At 41.1% G+C, this 22,042-nt stretch overlaps 1 protein-coding gene across 4 annotated transcripts; it reads left to right on the forward strand.

Annotated features, from left to right (window-relative positions):
- The first annotated feature begins 815 nt into the window (after positions 1 to 815).
- Positions 816 to 21,683, forward strand: LOC147169240 (axin-1-like). Of its 4 annotated transcripts, XM_086082711.1 has the most exons (17): positions 816 to 891; positions 978 to 1,275; positions 5,428 to 5,525; positions 5,721 to 5,855; positions 7,419 to 7,503; positions 9,457 to 10,150; positions 12,977 to 13,170; positions 13,490 to 13,636; positions 14,214 to 14,348; positions 14,423 to 14,519; positions 15,290 to 15,427; positions 15,512 to 15,890; positions 17,136 to 17,313; positions 17,397 to 17,570; positions 17,960 to 18,271; positions 18,359 to 18,508; positions 19,472 to 21,683. In XM_086082711.1, exons 6-17 carry the CDS (start codon positions 9,527 to 9,529, stop codon positions 19,596 to 19,598), a joined length of 2,655 nt encoding a protein of 884 aa, XP_085938837.1. In that variant the 5' UTR covers positions 816 to 891; positions 978 to 1,275; positions 5,428 to 5,525; positions 5,721 to 5,855; positions 7,419 to 7,503; positions 9,457 to 9,526; the 3' UTR covers positions 19,599 to 21,683. The 4 variants fall into 4 exon arrangements, with proteins under 4 accessions (XP_085938837.1, XP_085938841.1, XP_085938840.1 ...); XM_086082715.1 differs by having other exon boundaries at positions 862 to 1,275; positions 17,400 to 17,570; XM_086082714.1 differs by lacking the exon at positions 7,419 to 7,503 and adding an exon at positions 8,251 to 8,271 and having other exon boundaries at positions 866 to 1,275.
- The last annotated feature ends 359 nt before the right edge of the window (positions 21,684 to 22,042 follow it).

Below are 22,042 nucleotides of genomic sequence, written 5' to 3' on the forward strand. Positions count from 1 at the left end.
TCTTTTTACTTGTGCTTTTTATCCTCAAAAAATAAATTGTCATTATTGTAGTAAAAAAAAGTGCAACATATTCTTATACAACTATGACTTTATATCTAGAAAAATATGGCTTTTCTCTCGTAAAAATTCAGACTTTTTTTGCTATAGATATGACATTTTTCTCTTAGGATTCTAAATTTTATCTTGAAAAATACATTCTTTTAATATCTATTTTGAACTAGGAAAAAAATAATGAATTCGTAAAATGACTTTTTTTCCCCTCAAAAACGTATGGTTTTATTTTTGTATGATTCAGACTTTTTTTGTAAAAATAATGTAGTAAAGTGACTCTTTTCCCTGAAGATTCTGACTTTTTATACTTTGCTTTGTAATCTTAGGACTTTTTATCTTGCAAAATTATGTCTGTTCTTCTAAAATTGTGGCCTATTATGGTGATATTCTAATCTCATTTTTTCCCTTATAAGACATTTTTCTTGCTAAAATAATTTTTTTTTTTTGCAGTAGTACTGTAACTTTTTTTTAAATCTAAAAATTTACTTTTTTTTCCTCCTAAATTTCAGATTTAACTTGACATTCTTTAACCGTTCTTGATATTTAAAAATAAGCTGTCATTATCTTGAAAAATATAACCTTATACTTGTTATATTATGACTTTTTATCTTAAAAAAATACCTTTTATTCTCAGATTCTGACTTTGTGGTAAATGCGTTATAGCACATACACAGAACGGTCCCGAACAGGATTCGGAGAATGGTACCCACTAGCTGGAGGCGAGACAGGGAGGGGTTGCCATCATCCAGGGACGGGAGGTGAGCATCACGCAAGTTGATGGTGACGGTGCAGGAAGGCTTTAAAATAAAATCATCAAGGGTCTCAGCAGGGGGCCTTGGGGTACGCCCGTCGAAAGGGTGCATGCGATGCTCGAGGGGGGCGCCATGTCCTCCCGAGCTCTCCTTATGCTCCATATTTCCACCCAGGGTCCAGCCAGCGAAGCCGCCTTTGATGCTCTGCGTGATGATGTCATAGCGAGGGAGGGGAGCGAGGCACGATCAAAGCCGAGGAAAGGGGAGGGATGAAGATGCGGAGGAAGAGGAGGAGGAGAGGCACATCCAAGACAACAACGGGACAAAGATGGCGACAGCGTCCGCCGGCGGGACGTCCCCCCGAAAACCTCGCCGAGGGTTCGAGCCCCCGTACGTCCGCCTCGGGATGACCGGCGAAACCTCGCGCCGCAAGGCCGAGCGTCAACGGCGCGGCCGCCATCGGGCTCGCACGGTAAGCCTCTCCGCCTTCGCCAATCTCTGCCATCTCCCGTCTTTTCTCATATTCGTCCCGTCCATTTTCTTTTTTGGCCCCTTTCATCGAGGGCTCCTTTTTGGCCGCTAATATAGGCCTCTCTTTGCCATCAAAGGCAGCACATCAATTGCCTTGACTCCCAAGTGTATGTGCGAGAGGGTTGAAGGAGAGAGAAGGGGGGAGAGAGAGGAAAAAAAAGACAGACGAACGCCATGTTAGCAAAGATCAAGGCTCGCTTTCATGCCTCGTTTTCGTTTGGTCGTCTTCGTTCGGAAGGCGGCGCGCGGCGGCGGGCGGCGGCGGATAAGCAGTGGCGCTGCCGGCCCGTCTTTCCCGACCGATTCTCTTCGAATTTGCTCAGAAAACTGCCCTCTTTTTGTTTTCTGTTTTTTTTTTAGCATATTTCCTCTACAGATGATGACAATACGTGAAACAATATTTGAATAAGCAGCAGGAGGGCGGCCGGCTAATCCGGTGTGGCTAATCCAGCATTGGCGCAGGCCATACTGGCGGCCCGAGCGTATTCAGCGGCGTCACAATGCACGTCAGCGGGACGCCATGGCAGATTTACTGACAACTCGCGAACCGACACGGGAGTGGCTGGGAAAGGCCAGCAGACGGACGGACGGACGGACAGGGAGATAGATGGAGAGGTCAATGCGAGGCCTTGTTGACGCCTTCCCTATGTCCGCTCATGCTATGGCAAAGAATTATTTTGACAGACACGTCTTCTTCTGCTTTAATGGTTGGTCGTCACGACCAGTGACCAGATCGCAGATATCAACAATCCAAATCAAAATGTCCGACTATCAAAAAATGACTTTACTCTGCTAATATTGATGAGGTTTTATCTTGGGGAATAAGAATTTTTGTGATTTTATTCTCATGGTATTCGGATTTTTTTGCAACACAATGTCCCCCCCCCCCCCAAAAAAAAGAAGTATTCACGCAAAAATAAACATTTTCTATAGAATAAATCTTTTATTCATTCCCCCCAGAAAACTTATTTTAAATTACAGATTCTGACTTCTTATCCCAAAATGTTATTCTCATGATGTTGCTTTTTCTTTCTTTCTTTCTTTTTTATTGTAAAATAATCTGTAATTGGATTTTTTCCCCCCTCAATTTAAAAATAAATAAAATTAAAATAAAATCAAGACTTTATTCTTGTAATGTTGGGATTTTTTAAAAATAATAAAATATGATTTATTTCTGTAAGCTTGACTCTTTTTTTTTTCTAAACAAAACTTAAAGCTTTAGCAACTCATATTTTGGCAAAGAATCTTGTCTGATGTCAGATTTACGAACAACTGGATTGACTGGGAAAGTCCAGCAGATGGACATCACATAGACATGCCAAAATTTTTACTTTTAGGCATTCTGTCTTTTTCGTTTTACTTTTAGTGGCACAAGACATTAATAAAATGAACAAGAAATTGAAGGAAATGTGTCCATGGCGGTATATATATTTTCAATTCGCCACATTTCATGATAAAACAGACACAATGCATCTAGACGTCAACAAGTTCCCTGTAAAAAGGCAGAGGGAACAAAATGGTGTCATCACCAATGACCATGGCGATGTCCAGACGTCAGTTCAAGCATATTGGCCAACCACCTCCTCCTGTTTGGTCAAGCACTTGTCTCCCATTCATCTTAAAAGAGCCAGAGGCCTGTTGCTCCTTTAAGCGCCATATAATGACGATTTTACAACAGGCCAGCTCTATCTAAATGGCTCTTTGTACCACGGAAGGGGGGGGGGGGCAAAGAGATAAGCCTGTTTGTGACAGGCCCTCCGTACAGATGCCTAAATCTGCAGTGGCAGCTGGAACAAAGGACCCCCGCCTCCTCCCAGGACAAAAAAAGCGCCCATCTCCTCACTTTTGCGCTCACTGCCAGACGTCCCGCTCCCCTGCTTTTTTTATCTTCATTGGAAGTGGCAGTCGTGGTCACATGCTTGTCACCGGTAAGCAAGTGACGAGTTTACAGCCCTGCTTTGCCTTACAATGCGAGCTGACACTCAAGGACGGCTTGTCGGTCAATTAAGGTTCTTGGAATCGGTACGGTTCTTCGTCTTCTTCGGACAAAAGAATCTTTTTAGGGGATTCAAAATGTGAGAGAATTTACACATATTTACAAGTATCTTTGGTGAAAACACGTGTATTTTAGCATGACGACCCCAGAACTCTCTCCGTAGCACCCTCGGGAAGGTTTTCCAACATTGGCGCAAAATTGGTGGCCATATCTGCCATAACGGCACACAAGTCTCAGGTGATGGGTTGTTACCTGAGCCCTTAGGCGCTGTGATGTCATTTCCAGTCGACAACAAGTGGAAAAAACGGCCACAAAATGTTTTGCTGCATAGTTAATTCATAAGTCACAAACATAATATTATTCAGAATGTTTAGACTAATGAGGGAGCATCAAACATGTCATTATATATTTTTTATTTTATTTGACTTGCTCTTTAAGATGGAAACCAGGGGTAGCAATACAATGAAATCAGCAGGGGACCCAGAATGTAACCCTGTGGAACACCGTACGACAATGAGGAAGAGTGGGAGACAACATTAAAAAAAAAAGTCTAAACATGACATTCTGATTAATATTACATTTGTGGAATATGAGTTATGAAGCAAAATCCAGCCATTTTTGTCCATCTCAGGGGGCGGCCATTTTGCCACTTGCTGTCAACTGAAGATGACATCACAGTTACTTGGGACTCGGGCAATGGCCAATCACAGCTCAACTGTTTTCTGAAGCTGAGCTGTGATTGGTTGTTACCTGAGAACTGAGCAACTGTGATGTCATGTGACAGCAAGTGGCAAAATGGCCGCCTTCTGATATTAATAAAACTGCTGGATTTTGCTGCTGCAAAGAACATATTACTGTCAAGAAATGTTGGGGGGGGTTGACTTCTCTTTTAACAAAGTATTCTGCACGAAATGTATTTTAGATGTCCACAACATGACTCACTTTCACCAATAGATGCGAAATTGTGTGGACAGGAAAAAGTCTCAAGGACATATGCAGGCCTGAAATTAAACAGGAAGTCAGCCATTTTGATTTGATTCGAATTTAATTGCTTGTACTTTGACAAACTTTGACTAAGGAATTTGTCCAAATGAGCACCAACCTATCAAAAAATGGGCGTCGCTAAATTGCTGAGATTTTTTTCTCTCTCCCCCGACTACTAGAGTCAAAGTTTGATGATCATTTGGAGGATTCGCCATAAAGTTCTGTGGAAAATGTACAGAGATCATCTGCTGGCTTGCGCGGCACACACACACACAACTTTAGGAGGTGCGTTCAGGGGCGCTGGACTTTTACACTACTGTAAATATTAATGCTGTTGTATACTCAAGGTAGAGGTCGGAGGTAGTGTAGGTGGACGGTCGGATGCCAGGTGTATTAAAACCCCCTCGTGTGATGACCTTTCTTCAGCTGAGAGCTCAGACGACCGCACACGCACGCGCGCGCGCACAAACACATACGCACACATGGTAGAGGCTCATTACAGATTCATAAGTAGCAACATGCCCCCAACCCTTCCTCACCAAGACATGATAAAGGTCAAGTTCAGCCTCCTTAGTATTCTGTCTCTCTCTCGCTCTCTCGTCTCCGGGGGCAACTGCCGCAAACAATAACAACACCACTTGCGTGTGTGTGTGAGTGTGCGCCGGGCTGATGTGAATACACTTCCATAATGAAGCTCGCGCGGTCTGCCAATCAAGCGGACCAAGCCTTCTGACACCGGGAAGCGCGTTTGTCTCCGGAATGGCCAGATTCGAGGTTTCGCTGTACGCTGCACAGATTCAAGCCACCCCGTGCCGGATGCAGCAAAAACGTCCATCTTGCATCTGTAAACAAAAAAGCTCACCCGACCTACCAAAAAACTGCCGAGCATTGTGACTTTTTTTGTATACGCGTGTAACTGCTGAGACCGTTTTTTTGTTTTTTTTCACGCCGTCGCTAACCAAAACAGCAGCACGGAAACAGTCTTTCAGGTGAATCAAAGACATGCTTTGCCGTATTTCTGATGACATCACGTTGCGCTTATTTCAGTAGACTCGGACACATGGCTCAGACTACGTTTATGCAAATTAGTAAATGTAACCTTGTTTCCCATAGGCTATGCTCGGTCACCATGAGACAGCAGCACCAATCATCGGTCCAGGATTGGACCTGTGCAAGTGTGTGGACCCCACCTGACCGAGGAGATATTGATGGTGAGCTATTTGATTAGAATCTATAAGACGCTATAACAGAAAAGAAAAAAAAAATCACCATTGCAGCTTTAATTAGGCTGTCTTTAATTAAGAGTAGATGTATTGTGGTCTAATGTCTCTCCACACACTCTCTCTCTCTCTCTCTCTCTCTCTCGCTCTCTCTCTCTCCCTCTCTCTCTCGCTCTACCGATGAAGGCTCGGTCGGTAGGTGCTCCTCCCGGCTGACTGACTGACAGCCGGGATGAAGAGGCTGGCAGGCGGCGTGCTTGCCCGCTGCCGACTGAGGTACAGAAGTGGACGGGAGCCCCGGTGAATATTTAGAAGCTGCAGGTGAGAGCACTTTTTTTTTTTCATTTAAAACAAACACACGTGCAAAAAAAAAAACTGAATTACAGTACTGTATTTGTTTCTTAAGTGAGCAGAGATGTTAAATTAAAACTGCTGATGACAGATTGAGGTGAACTTGTAGTTAATCATGATCAGAGACGTTTTCTTCTCAATTAACTCGCTTTTGAGAGCGTAGTAACCGGTGTTGACCAACAGGAGTGCTATTGGGTGGTAGCTGAACATACAAATGCAATCGATATTTTATTGCTTTATCGACGGTCAATTAAAAATTTTTGTACTTATATTTAATCAGTATTTTTCTAACAGTCTTATTTAAGTCACTGAGCACTTCTACTCTTATTAATACAGGCTTTTCAGTAATGTTTTTGTTCAAATTTGTCACCTGTATTTGTGAAATCCCAAATTAGAATATGTACCTCTTGTATTATATATTACAACTAAAAAAATGTATGTTACTATTCACACTCACATTCACATTGTCACAACCAGGCGAGCACACTATATCACCAACATGTTTAAATTTGTTTTTTTTCCATTTAAAAAAATACTTTTTTAATGGTTATATTGTGCTATAGTCAGTGAAATGTCTGTTTGAATTTGCAAGCAAAGCATGATTTAATTAAAGAAATAAACTACAAAATGAAAACTCAACCCAACAAAATATCTAAAAATCTAAAACCTACTACCAGGAAAATGTAAGAATATTATTTGTATTTTAATAATTATAAATGAAAGCATATGTTTAAAATGTATATTATAATGTAAATTAATTTACATTATAAACAATATTTATACAGCTTGTATTTAGCTGCAATCAGTAAAAATTATGCAAACAAAGCATGATTTAATTCAAGAAATCAGTCCACAAAAGAAAAATCAAACTATCTAAAAGGCATGCTAATGGAAAAAAAATATTGCTAACGATAAATTTTAATCATATTTTGTATGGCTTGTATTGAAGTGAATTTCCAAACCAAGTGTGAGTCAGATTTAACACAATAAATGAATACTTCCAATATATTATAATATAATATTGAGGAAATATACAATGTTCAGAAATAGAAATAATTAAAATAAAACATATATTATAAATGAACATGTTTATTTAGAAAATTGATTAATAAGTCAGTGAAAATATTTGAGTTTGCAGACAAGCATGATTTGTTAAATGAATCAATCTTAAAATGAAAAACCAACCCACAAAAATAGACCTTTTTTTTTAGTTTAATAAAGTAAAAAATTGGAATACAGTTTACATGGCAGTAAAAGTATAAGTTGGTAGGATACAATTTAAGTCGCGTACAAGCACGAATTCGTAAAGTACGAATAAGATGCCGATTAATGTTCCGTACTCCACGTCGCAGCCATACGTCCACCTTCGCGTGCGCACGCACGCACGCGCTCGCCTCTCTCTCTTTCTCTTTCTCTCTCTCTCTCTCCCTCGCCGTGGAGCTACTCGGCCACCATGGGGAGTTGAGGGGGAAGGGGGGCAAAGACGTCGGCTTCAGTTCTTTTTCTTTTCCCCCTGCATTCACTCCAATGAAGCCTTCCTTATGCCGCCTTGCGGAGTACACACTCGGTGCCAGTATCCCCAATGCGGCACGACACGGGGAACGGCCTCTCAAAGACGGTAAGACTTTTTTTTGTGGGTGAAGAAAAAAAACAACACTGTGTGTGTGTGAAGAGGGGGAGCTCCTCTGTGCTAATGCTAACTAGCAAGCTAAAGTAGCTAACAGGCTAGCCGCCTGAGTGGAAAACGTGCCGCTCCGCTTTTTTTTTTGTTTTTGTTTGCATCGCGAGCGAGTTTGAACACTTTTTGAAGCCATTTTTTTCTCGATTAAAATGAGCGGCCGTAAAAGTAACGTCGGGGTTGGTGGCGGAGGAGGGGGATAGTTGCTTTTTAATTCCCGTTCAGGCCGTTTTATGTAGTTGTGGAGTTTGTTGCTGTAGTCCCCCCATCCCCCACTCACACACCGCCCCTCTCGCAAGGCCCAAGATGAATGAGATTCTCACTTCAAAGCCTTGGCACACTGTTGGTGGGCACAGCTTCAAGGCTAGTTAGCCACCTAGCGCTGTGCTAACTAGCGCTAGCCTGTTAGCAAATTCGCCTAACTTACTCTCGGCGCGTTGTTGTTGGTTTCATCAATCTACTACTTACTCAAAAAGGGCATTTTTGTTGACTTTTATTTATTTATTATTATTTAATACTGTAACTTAAACGACAGTAGTGGATAGAACGGCAAACTTTTGCTAAAAGTGGCTAACTGTCACCATTGGATAGAATGCAACCGTGCTATTGTTTGCTTAGCACGGCTAGTATTCTGGCTGTTCTTAAATTAATTCCATTATTAACACTAATTTTGTTTCTGTTTCACAGGGCAATGCAACTGTATGCATGGTTAGTAATTAATTGTAAAAATATACACTTTAAAAAGCAAAACTAAGGCTTCATTCCAATTTTCTCCCTCTATTTCTTAAGACAGTTATGAGTCATTAAAAGTACGTGGAAATGCACCAATTTCTGATTGTCTTAATGCAAAAACAATAGGGATCACGATTTTTGGTATCACCTTTTTTGTTGAATCAAGTTTCCAATTGTCAACTTTCTTTACTTTCTTAAACTTTATTTTTTTAATCGCATGTTCAAAAGGTTGGTATCAGCGGAGAGCTTTCCAAACACTGAAACAAACGACCTAATAATGATCAATTTATTAATGTGTGGTTTAATTTTGCACCCAAACATGCCTAGAAAAAACTGAGTTGAGATTGAATAAATTCTAATGCTAAAAAAAGGAATACATATAGCACACTTAAGAGGCATTTGAGTTAATAAAGTTCACGAAATTAGCGTTGGAAATGAGAAGTGATTGAAAATATGAGCCATCGTACGGATTAGGGATGTGAATTGCGTAGTACTTGGCGTTTCGATCCGTATCACGATTCGATTCAATGCCGATTAATCCCGATACAAATCTATAAATAGATTATTGAGATTTTTTTAATTTGCATTTAGAAAATACTAATCAGTAAACTTGTACACTAAGATTTGTATGAAATGTATTTATTTATCTGAAACCAGGCCTATAACTGAACCACTGTATTTAACAAACAGGTTGCAGTCTGTTTCATGTTTGAACAGCACTAAAATAAAATATTAAGGCTTAATGTTCCATTAATATAACATTCTTACATACTTAAAGTGTGAACTCTAACCCTAAGAAAGACGTTTTGTTGAACATTTTTATCGAAAATCGACATTTAAACATCGATTCAAGAATTGCGCACTGTAATATCGCAATATATTGACGAATCGATTTTTTTTAACAGCCCTAGTACGGATTGACCAATTTACATTATTATTTGGCAAAATTGTGAGTTGTTGTCTGAGTATTATAACACGTGTACTTGCGCCTTTAGAAAATGTAATTGTTGTTTGACCTACAACATAACAGGATGGTTAATAATGTAATCTCTGAGGGTCCCGTCATAATAATAGATTTGACAGCAGAACCCCCCCAGACCCCCGCCCCCCAAATGATTTCCTTTGTGACACCAACCGCTATTCCTGTCTGCCTTTTTGCAGGGTGAATTGTTTGTCTACAAAATCATCGCTACGGGGCCAAGTGTGACCTCTGCTGTGCGCAACCAGAGACATGAGCGTTGTCAGGGACTTACACGGGATTGGCTTCAGAGGTGGCGGCGGCGGCGTGGCGGCTCCGCTGAGCGGCCCGGCCCATTTCACAGAGGATGCGCCACGGCCGCCGGTCCCCGGCGAGGAGGGCTCCGATGTGGAGCCGCCCGTGCAGTCGGCGGCCACCCGTCCAGGCGCGCTCTCACAAACTTCCGGGTTTCCACTTTCCCTGTCCGCCAAGATGGCCGACTCATCCGGGTATGCGCCCTCCTCGTCGTCATCCGCGACACCGCGCCGACCCGACCTGGACCTTGGCTACGAACCGGAGGGCTCGGCTTCGCCCACTCCGCCCTACCTGAAGTGGGCCGAGTCACTCCACTCGCTGTTGGATGACCAGGAGGGCATCCAGCTTTTCCGCAACTTCCTGTGCCAAGAAGGCTGCGCCGACCTGCTGGACTTCTGGTTCGCCTGCTCGGGATTCCGCAAGACAAGCCCGGAGAAGCGGGCCAAGCTGGCCAAGGCCATCTACAGGAAGTACATCGTGGACGGCGGCGGCATCGTCTCCAGGCAGATTAAGCCGGCCACCAAGAGCTTCATACGAGACTGCGTGGGGAGGCCGCATCCTGACCTCGCCATGTTTGAACAGGTACGTTTTTCACACTAACGTTGCACCGATGAATGTTGACTTACCCAGCTGGTAGACTGTTTGAATCATGTTCTTTCCATTGAGGCAGAGGTTTTGATGTCGAGATTTTCCAGGCCCAAGTTGAGGTTGAGGTGGTGGTTACATTATGACCTGGCTGCCTATGTTGCACCTTTAACGGCTCAATCCCTTTTCCTGTGAAGTATTGACATGCGTTATACAGTTACTTACCATTTCGTCGATATTATTCTAAAATAAAAATAAAAAGCAGAACCCTGTTTGATATCAAATCAAAAAAATCATAAAAAAGTGAAATTTGTGTCAACTTAAATATCACCTGTTGAGTGCTAAATGAACACATTTCAGCTAAGCATTTCACATCTGGAGGCAGAACATTTTAGAGTCTTATTTTTCATTTCATGAGTTTCTGAAGTCTTGAGGCTTTTGACCCATCTCGGACAACGTCAAAGCGGTGTGTGTGGTTTTTTTTTCTTCTCAGTGCTCCATTCCCCTAAAGCTCTCCAATCAGCAGCGACATGCTACTCGTGGACAAGGCGCACTAACCATTCGGCTCTGAGCTAGTTAAAAACGTCACATTCACGTTACAAGACTCTGAGTCCTTAATTTTGCTGGCTGCTTGTAAACGCTAGGTGCTAAGATAGGTCATGTTGCGCCATTATGGGCAGCTGCAAAAACCATTATCATCTTACATTTATGGACAAAGAACATATACATTACTTCAAAATGGAAGAGATTGTATTTTTACATTACACTACATACATACACTATTACACATAATCACAGTAAGCAGTGAACCTTATTGAGCCATTTTAAAAAGTGTGCATTATTAAAGTAATAGCTTTTAAGGTTTTGAATGTATGGTGTGATGTTTGTAAATGTTACTGTGTATAGTGAATATTGCACTGAAATTAGAAGAGAATCGTGGATTGAATCGATGGCAATATCCACCAGAAAAATCTCAATTCAGTCTTTTCCTAAAATTATACAGCCCTAATCTCTTGACACTTTAAGATGTCCAGCCGGTCGTCTATCTCACACGAGGAGCAGAGAAGTGACTACTGTGTGAGGTCACTATACATTTGACATATATTATATATAAAAAGAACACCTTCCTTAGTATGTCAGAGCCAGGTGAGATTGTCCTGTCACTGTGGCGCAGAACCGCTGGCTCTGTGTTTTGGGGAAAATCTGCAAAGATGAAAAAAGAAGAAAAATGGCTTCACGATAATGTGGTACTACTTTCCTCAACCTGATACTTGCGCTTGGTCTCGGTGGTTTGTCCTGAACCCCGCCTTCACTGGTCTAGTCCATTTCATGGAGCACCGACTCCAAATTTTATATGCGGGAAAACCCCTACTCATTACATTTCAAGTAATTATGTTGTGACGTCCAGCTGGATTCCATTGTACTTAAAATAATGAAGAAGAAAAAACGACGGGTTCAGTTGATGATGTGGTTTGGCATCTGTGCATGTGGTTATTGTTTGTTTTAATGAATCATCTTTTGGCCGACATTGTATTGCAACATAAAAAATAATGTTGCTGTTGTGTTTTGACGTCAATGAGTCATGACAGATGATCTGGATTTGGATTTGTTTAGCACATCAATTACTGCATCCCTCATTTTATCTTCCCTTTGACCTTTACACAGAACCCAGAAAAAAAAAAAATATATATATATATATATATATATATATATATATATATATATATATATATATATATATATATATATATATATATATATATATATATATATATATATATATATATATATGTGGGACATTTTGTCTTGCTACTTTTCTCCACTTTTTTATTTTATTTTGCGATTGATTTTTTTGGGCCGAGTTCCCTTAACTTGTCCTGCTTCTGTTAACCCATTAAGGCCGGGAGCGTGTGACCGCGCTTCTACCGTTAAAGCCGGGAGCGCACCTGCGCTCTTTTCCCTTTAAAGAGAGAGCGGATATGTCATTTTGTTGTGTTTTGACCAATTGTTGGTTTCTTAGCCGATGAAATGCATCAGAATATGCACGATAGGGTGACGTGGGCCTCATAGCATGTCCTGGGATTTTATTCAAGCGTTTATGGTTGATGCAGATTCGAGGGGAGTTTATTAAATAATAAATGACGTGATTGACGACGGCGCCGGAGGAATTCGAAGCAGTGTAATGATTCGACAGTGACATACTGTTAAGAAATATGTTTGTAGACAACGAGGATGTTGAAAATTTTGACGGCTTTGTAACGGAATGGACGCCGAATTACCCCGATCACCCAAGGTTATTCCAACTGCGCTCCAGTGTTGAAAGTAAATATATTTGGAGTTATACACTTGCAGATGCGATATTTGTTTGATTTAAAAAATATATACATTGAAGGTTTATAATAATAAACGTAGGTTTGCGTGAACACAAGTGTAAGCTTTAAAAAAAAAAAAAATATTGAATTATGTTTCTATCTGCTTCAGGAGCTGAGATTGAATGATGTTGAATTTCCAGGAAAACTTCGGGCGTGACTCAAAAGTCACCCTTAGGTTTTAGAGGCATGTTTTGTCAGGCACTTTAGGCCTTAATGAGTTAAGAGGGAAGCATGCCGACTTGTCTGCCCTACTTATCATCGCCGCAGAAATCATGCTTGCTGGCTTTTACAGGCAGCATGGAAGTTGTTAAGTTTTTGTTTTTCCCATTGACTGCTAACAGTGATTAAATGCATCTTTTTGCACTTGTACTTGTGAAGCATCCTGGAAACCGTCCACTTTTAAGATATACAGTATTTAATATTTACAATAATATTATCTTTTGCGTTGCAGGCCCAGACGGAGATCCAGACCCTAATGGAGGAGAACACCTACCCTCTGTTCCTCAAGTCGGACCTGTACTTGGAGTACACGCGCACCGGCGGCGAGAGCCCCAAGCTGAATCCCAGCGACCAGAGCCCGTCGTCGGGGCCCGCCAAGCCTGTGACGGGCTGCTTGCCCACATTGACGGAAGATGAGGAGTGGAGGTAAAAATGGTGTTGTCCTTCATTTTATCTCTGTTAGAAATTCTAACCAAAATGTTTCCTTTGAAAGAGTATTTGTATTTTATTTTATTTTTTTATTTGTATTTTGTGTTTATATTTGGTGTTATTGGTACACCGGAAAGATGACCCAGCCGTATGAGCTAGTTTCACTACAAAAGAGAAATATGTTGTAAAGAAGGAAAATGGGTGGAATTTGTCTCCCAAGTCGTGGTTCTTGGGGTATCATCGCAAAAGCATTCCGCAGATATGTTCTTAAGACACCTGGTTTCAAATTGTGGGAAAAAATGTTTCTTACTTGAAGGTGTGGAGGCGGGCAGAAGGAAGCGGAGCAAGAAAAGGAGGAGTGCGGGGACACGCCGGCGGGAAGGCTTACCCAAAGCCTGTTAATGCAGACCGTACCACAGAGGACCTCCACCAGCAGGCGGCGGCAAGACACCATGGAGTACAGGTGGGATCTTAAAGTCATATGCCGTGGTCAGGTGCCCTCACTTACAAGTGCCCCTACTTACAAGTTCTTCAAGTTACGGGCTGTCGTGTGGTCTATTTATTTATTTATTTATTTATTTTAAAGCATTGTGTTGCAAGTGAACTTCCGATACGCCACTGCTTGAATGAAATGAAAAAGAAAATGGTGCAATTAATTGCATATGGGCAAGGAGAGCCAGAGTTGCTGATGCATTTTCAGTCTTATGTGGAAAACGGTCAAATACAAAGACGTAAGCTGTCGCAAGGTGCTGCTGTTGGCCACAACTCTTGCTGAGATGCTGACACGCAGAGAACCCAGCTCCGTTTACCGATGTCACTCATTAGGCCGCGCCTATTATTTCCGTGATAGGTTAAACTTGTCTATTGTTTTTTTTCTGTAAATTGATTATGATTCAGTTACTGGTTTGGTCTGAAACATGTAAAGAAAAAAAAAAAGGCAAAAATGCTGATTTGATCATTGATTACTTGAGGATGAATTGGTGCACCTCTACACTAATGCACTAATAGTAAAAATAATAACAGTGGTTGTCTGTTGTCAGACACTGGAGAGAGCCGGTGAACCCGTACTACGCCAATATGGGTTACGCACGCGCCCCCGCCACCAGTGCCAACGACAGCGAGCAGCAGAGCATGTCGAGCGATGCTGATACGCTATCGCTGACCGACAGCAGCGTGTAAGTCCACAACGCCTGTTTCCTATTGCCGTCGTCACGATTGTTTAGTTCCCCACTTTCATTTGTGCGTGCAGAGATGGTATTCCTCCTTACCGATATCGGAAGCAGCATCGCAAGGAGATGCATGAAAGTGCCAAAGCTAACGGACGTGTCCCCCTACCTCATATACCTGTGAGTATATGTTCTCAACCATCGTTAATTGTCAACCATTTGCTCAAAAATTAAGTGAATGTGCAAGGTATGATTTGTTTGACCAACAGTTGTGCAGCTTAATAAAGATGCATGTGACATGTGTTTTAATTAGTTGTTAAGCTAGCAGAAGTCTAAAAATCACAAAAGTTTATACTGCGCAGTGCAGGTGTTATCACTACACGTTTTGAGAATGGAAATCTAAATATCTGGTACAAACAATACAGAAATATTTGGGGGAAAATACGACAAAAACAAACAAACATTGGATTAAAAAAATGGAACAAATACAAATATTTCAAAAACAAATTAAAAACAAAAAAATTAATATTAAGCAAAAAGATTGGAAAAATGTTAGACATATATTAAAAATATATGAAATAAAAAAAAATCATAATATACCTCAAAATTATTGGCTGAAAAATGTTTGAAGAAATATTAGAAAAATAGACCAAAAAAACAAATTGCTAGCTTGAAAGCACAATTTCTTAAGTCATTTTTAATCATCTGTTACGAAATCAATAAAACAACTCTTGGCTAAAAATGTGTATTTCTTGTTTTCAGGGTAAGTCAAATAGGGCTTAGGCTACAGTGCTGGTGGGCTAATCAAATATTACAAATAATACCGAACTATTTGGCACATTCACAAAAACATTTGATGAACATATACAAAAATGAGTGACAATGAAATGTTTTGAAAAACAATGCAAATGATATCATTCTTTCTCTGTATGTTTGTGCATGCCATACAGCGCACGTATCGTATGCCAAAGGACATCCACGTAGAGCCTGAAAGGTTTGCAGCTGAGCTCATCAAGAGGCTGGAGATGGTTCTCCGGGAGCGGGAGGCCCAGGAGCGACTGGAAGAGAGGCTAAAGCGAGTACGACTGGTGAGTGGTAACATGGATGCCATTCACTCATCACTAGTTGAAATAAACCTCAATACACCCGGCATTGTCATGTGATTCAAACAGGAAGAAGAGGGGGACGACGCCGACATCTCCGTCACCACCTCCATGTCGTCACACAGCATTTCCCTCCCACTCCCCTCGTCCTTCCCGCCCCTCTACGGAGCCCATTACTCTGAGACCACTGCCAACACGGCAACGGTCGCCACCTACGGCGGCCTGGTGGCCATGGGTGACTCGCACGACGACGACCCCGAGTCCATCTTGGACGAGCACGTGCAGCGGGTGATGAAGACGCCGGGCTGCCAGTCGCCAGGCGCCGCTAACGTGGCCTTGGGTGGGGGTGGCCGACAGACGCCGCCCAAATCATCGCGGTCGCCTGACGGGGGCATCGGGCCGCCACACAGAGCGGGGGGGCACAGTCTACCCGCTGCCGGGGTCAAAGGTAAGCGGCTGCAGCGTAAAACAGAAACCTCTTTACTGTGGCGATGTTGTCTGAGAGATACATTACTTTCAACAAAACGGGGCGGGAGACGTGAGTCCCTCCCTGATCCATGAATTTGGTTGTTAGTGTGACTATAGATGTTTCTAAAATAAATATATGACATACCAGAGTGGCACAAGTCAAAACATTCAGTGCGCATACTGCTCCAAATTTTATTTAAAAGATACTTAGAAAAGTCTTTATGAATACACTTATTAGGAAAAATACAAAAATATTAGATGCAAAATACCCAACTACTTGAAAATATTTTCTATATTAAACTATTAGATTAATATTTTTTTAACTATGAAAAAAAAAAATATATATATATATATATAACTGTTTGGAAAATATATAAATAATAGATGGAAAATATACACATTTGGGTGTGACAAAAATATTGTTAGTATAATATTTTTTTGAAATTAGAAGATAAAAATATTTGGAAAATGCATTAATAATGTATGAGAAATACACAATTTGGGGAAAATCTTGAAAAATACGGTAATTTTATTGGAATCTAACAGATTAATAATTTAAAAAAATATATACACAAATGTGACAAAGATTACACTTTTTTTCTGAACAAAACTATTAAATGAATATCTCTTAAGATTTAGAGGAACATGCAGAAATTACAACAAAAATATCAGGGGGAAATTGGGACAAACATTACATAAATATTTAACAAATATGAGATTATATAGTCAAATATTAGATGGAAAAACATTACAAGATAAAAAAGTGAAAATATTACAATGCCTTTGAAAAAAATTTAAATATAAAAAATATCAGGCAAATCTAAATTTAATGAAAAAAATGCACAAATACTAGATGAAAACATGACACAACAGACTTTAGAAAATACTTAAGTATTAGATGGAAAAAAATACAATGTAAATATTAGTTGGAAAAACAAATTATAAACACTCTGGTGAGATTTCCAGGAAGTCTCAACAGTTGTTTTTGTTCACAAAAAGGTACTTGATATGGACTCTATCAGAGGGTCCAATCAAGAAGAGTAAACAAAAAGTAGAAGCTTCCAAAATGATAGTGCTGAAAGAAAGAAAAAAATCCATACCAATAACTTCTTGTACTGGTGAACTGTCACTAACTTTTTGCTAACCATTTTTAGAAGTCGTTTTTTTAAGTTTGATTGTTGTTTAATGCAATGAAAATAATCCGCCAATACTCACTTTTTGTCAGGTATGCATCACCACAAGCAGCTATACCACCACCGAGGACGAGAAGGCCAGGAAGAGGCGGGCTCCAGGCCGCAGCCCAACTTCCCGTGGAATGGCGAGCCAGCCGGCCAATATGCCAACAGGAGTCGCAACTATGCCGACGGCGCCGGAGCCAGCACCCTGGACGCAATGGGCTACAAGTAAGACCCCGGAGAGCGCACCGCACGTCACCCTCTGTGATGCGTTGTCGGGTTATTCCAACTGGCTTGCGTTTGCTTTGCAGCAGTAAAGGCAGCACGCTGTCGAGGCGAGGCAAGAAGACGTCTGAGGCGGCGGGAAAAGGCGAGGACTGCGGTCGCGGGATGGAAGCGCAGGTGCCGCTGGAGGATCTGGAGAGAAACCAGAAGATCCTCCAGTGGATGATGGAGGGAGACAGGCAGAGGAAAAGCTCCCACGGGTGAGCCCAAGCAAACTGTCATTTGACACTCAAAGTATACAACAGATGAACTCTAATGCAAAAACAGTCGAAGATTCGAATCACAAAAAGCTGCTCTCGCTCAGAGTCCTGTTTGACGAATAGAAAAAAAAAGCTGCTTTATGCTATCTGACTGACTGAGAGGTGTATATATACCGGTAAAATAAATAAGAAACCTTGCAAAATAATACTAACAAACAGATGAATTCAACTGCACCACAATAAGATTTAAGAGTCATTTTGTTTATAAAAAGCACGCTTCAGACTTCGGCTGAGAGGACTATCAAGAATCGGAAGAGTCCCATGTGTGCACTAAATGAATATGAATTAATGTATAACATGCAAAGACTGACGTCGGTGACTCTTTGCAGCGGCAGCACCAGCAGCTCCCGGCGGACGGGCGGCAGCAGCGAGTCGCCGCGGCCCACCTCGGTGGAGCGGCCCGGGGCCGTCCACCCGTGGGTGTCGGCCCAGCTACGCAACAACCCCTCCTCGGCGTCGCCCGCCCTGGCAGCGCACCCCTCCTCGGCTGTATCGGCACAGGTGCAGCCCTCGCACCCCTTCATCCAGGACCCCGCCATGCCGCCCAACCCGGCCCCCAACCCGCTGACGCAGCTTGAGGAGGCCCGGCGCCGGCTGGAGGAGGAGAGGCGGAGGGCGGCGCTACAGCAGGCCAAGCAGAGGTGTGCCTCTAGGTGGCGCTTTCAAGTGCTTGCGTAATACACGCTATTTGATGTCATACGGCTAACGTGGATGGTTCTCGTCTGAAGGCACAAGTCTGGAAAGCGGCAAGTGTGCGAAAACATGACGGTGGCCTACTACTTCTGTGGTGAGCCCATCCCGTACCGGACCTCCGTCAAGGGCCGCGTGGTGACTTTGGGCCAGTTCAAGGAGCTGCTCACTAAAAAGGGCCACTACAGGTGAGGTGGAAGGTGGGAACTCGCTGCTTGAGCAATGATCCAAGAGAAGTGAGATTCAAGTCTTGTGGGATTTGGCTGAAGTCTCATGTGGTGTCGCGTACAACGATGGTCGAAACGTTTCGCCCTGGGATTCGTGTTCCGTAAAATATTAAAACAAGCATGTAAAACACTTTGATCCCATATGAAAAGCATAATGAAAAATGTAGAGCTATTTTTCTTGAAAATGTCTTGTATTATTTCGATTTTTTTTTTTTTATTCTTTCCTCCAAAAATACGTCTTTCTTAATGCTTTCTTTAAGCTTTCGTCTCCAAAGATGTTTTTTTTTCTTAGGATTTTTTATTTTTATTTAAAAAAATAATAATTTCACTGGGGGAAAAAATACAGTTTTTAACTCAATCACTGACAGAAGTCAAATATCTGTTATTTTACGTGGGCAGGCAGTGAATTAATTTTAGTTTAATGACATTTTCTCTCTTGAGATAAATGACTTCACTTCTCAAAAGATAACCTAAAAAAAATTGCATTCCTTTCCTCTTGAAAACTTACGTTAAACCTGTACCATAGTGTTTTTTTGTGTGTGGTTAAAAATACATTTCTTAAAATATGAGTGTTCTCCCCAAAATGAAGCCCTTCTCATAAGATTGAGTTTGTTTACTCTGAAATTATTTGTATTTTACCTAAAAATAATATTAATAATAAAATTAAAAATCTGCAAAAAAATACCTTATTTTCCTCATGAGATTATGGCTTTCATGGAAAAAAGACTAGTAAATTTAGCAATCTAAAAATAGCGTTTTTGATTACTTTAAAATTGAAATTTTTATTAATTCGATTTTTTTTCTTTGAAAATGACTTTGCAGCATCAATAATGCGTGTGTTAAACACCAACTGGACAAGAGTTCTTCACTTCTCCGACGCCAATGTCGTTATCCTTTTCTTACACGCCTCTCCCTTTCCACTAGGTTTTACTTCAAGAAGGTGAGCGACGAGTTTGACTGCGGCGTGGTGTTTGAGGAGGTGCGGGACGACGACGCCATCCTGCCCATCTTCGAGGAGAAGATCATCGGCAAGGTGGAGAAGGTGGACTGAAAACGTGTCAAACCGGGGCGGAGAAAATGGAAGCTAAAGCAGCACGTGGAGCTTGAAGGGATATTTAGGTCAAAGTGAGGATTCGTCACCTTGTCCAAAATATGGCCGCCTCCGTGGACAAAATGGCGGGAGACGACGTCGTCTTCCACTTGTTCTCCAGACCATTAATAACGATGCTGCTACATTACCACGGAAACCCTAGAAAAACCTTAAAACCTTAAACCTACACTGAGGTGCTCGGCGGGGGGGGGATGGCGGATCAAAGGGAAGTGCGCAAAGTCCTCTGCTCCGTTTGTGGGAAGTCACGTTGGCGACCAGTCATCGACGACGACGACGACAAGTTCTCCAGACAACGTGTTTACCAACCAAAGCTATCTTTTGTTTTATTGTGTTCAAATGGTTATTTGAATCGTGTATGTACAAGGTATGGTACTATAATGCAGCCTCGTTTGGACATATCTCCCCGCGTAAATGTTGTATTATCGTGTATGTTTTTCCCCCCACGCTTAACAGCTAATTCCGTTCTTTCCTGTCGCCTTTGGCCCTGATTTCAGTACCTTGCAGAACTTTTTTTTTTTTTTTTTGCTTCACACTCCCATTCTGACAAAAAATATGAAGTCTGTCGCAAACTTCGTCCAATCTAGCCAAAGAACGCAATGCAATCCCGCTAACCGCAAGGAGTTGCTAAAACAAATGTTGCGGAATGTTGTAATCCCCGCAAACTACGTTCATTTGACGACTCGCGGCATTGCAGGTAGCCGTCGTCCCATAAACAGCATGTAAGTTCAACATTTTCCATAACTCAACATTTTTGTTAAACACATACCATATGAAGTTGCTTCCGAGCATTAAAAAAAATACATCATTAAGGTGAAAAAAAAACTGTTAAGTCACTGGAGTACAAATTGCATTTTTGTGGGAAATTTATTTTACCGAAAACAAAACTAGTAGAGCTCCGACTGGCACTCAAAATCCCCGTACCCTAGTCATGTTGACAGCAGCAAATGCGTTTCATCTTCAACTTTTCCGTAGGAACTTAGAAGTGGAAGTTTCCAAATCCAACCACAACTTGTTCGCTGCCATCAACACAATTAAGGAATGTGGATTTTGGGTGCCGGTCCAAGCTCTTAATTTTGGTTGCTCCTGAGTAGCCAAACTATGAAAGAAGGGACTTACAGTCCCAAATAAATATAGTACAATTATTTTTGAAAAACATGTTATGCCTACTAACTAAACTTTTTGGGAAAGTTTGTACGGCCAAATTTCTTAAAAAGAAAAAAAAACTTGGAGAAACTAGTGTTCAACATCTTATTTGAAAAAGCAAATATCAGCACTGTCGGATTTGGACATACATTCTTTCCAAACAATTTGACATACAACAAATTGTCAATTACCAAAAAAAAGAAAGTCTGAATTGGACTCGCAATGAAAAGTTACCCGTCATGGGGGGGGGTTGAAGAAGCAAATTTGTCCGAATGTCAAACAAAAAACTCAGTATTACGGAAGTTGAATGTATCTTTTACGCTTTCTTTTTTTTCTTTTCTTTTTTTTTTAACATCTGATGTGTGCGCCTGCGTGCCAAGGTTCAACAAATTGGGAGGGGGAAATGAATGTGTGGACCTCTGAACAAGTCGGCGGGGGAAAGCGTTTGGGATCCCAAACTGACTTCAACTTATGCCTTTCTGAATTTTTTAAAATGATTTGTTTATAAAAAAAATATTATAAAAAATTAATAATTTTAATAATCACCAAGCATGTTCTGTACTTTGTAATGGCCTTGCCGGTGGGTTTTTGTTTTGATGCTAGCTAACATCTCGTTCCTGTTCGTGAAAAACACAGTGCCTTTTTATCGTATCTTTATTTGTGTTTATAGGGGGGGGGGGGTCATGATTTTTTTTTCTCACTGCTTTTTGTTTTCGCTTCAGATTTGCAAAGCTCACTTGTTGCTATCGTAGCTGATCTGCTGTAAATATGTACATTATCATTTCATACATGCGCCACCGCAAGATGTCACTGTGCCGGTTCCACTTGTACATTTCTTTTCAAAAAAGGTACTTCATAAATAAAGATGTTGGATAAATAGCAGTCTTTAAAGTTGTTTTTACATATAAAATGAATTAATAGACAATGTTATTTATCAGATAATAATTTTAATGCCTGTAATTATGCTCATTCGTCATCAATATATGCTTTGATGTTGTTTATCTTATTTATTGAGCCCCCCCCCCCCCCCCATTTTTTTAAGGTAACCAACGAATTTCTTATAAATATGGTTGAAAAAATAATAATTCTCAGAATTATGACCATTTCAAAAGTTAAACTACTTGTACAAATTCATATTTTGGTCCTACGCTTTTCCCTTGTACAGTTTCGACTTTGTCTTGCAAAATGCAGTCCACGTTGTTTAGTGACTGTTAGAACAGTACTGGTAATTTAGTTTATTA

This window comes from Leptonotus elevatus, chromosome 8 (genome assembly GCF_054856555.1).
Source record: "Leptonotus elevatus isolate MCC_2025b chromosome 8, RoL_Lele_1.0, whole genome shotgun sequence".
Classification (NCBI taxonomy): domain Eukaryota; kingdom Metazoa; phylum Chordata; class Actinopteri; order Syngnathiformes; family Syngnathidae; genus Leptonotus; species Leptonotus elevatus.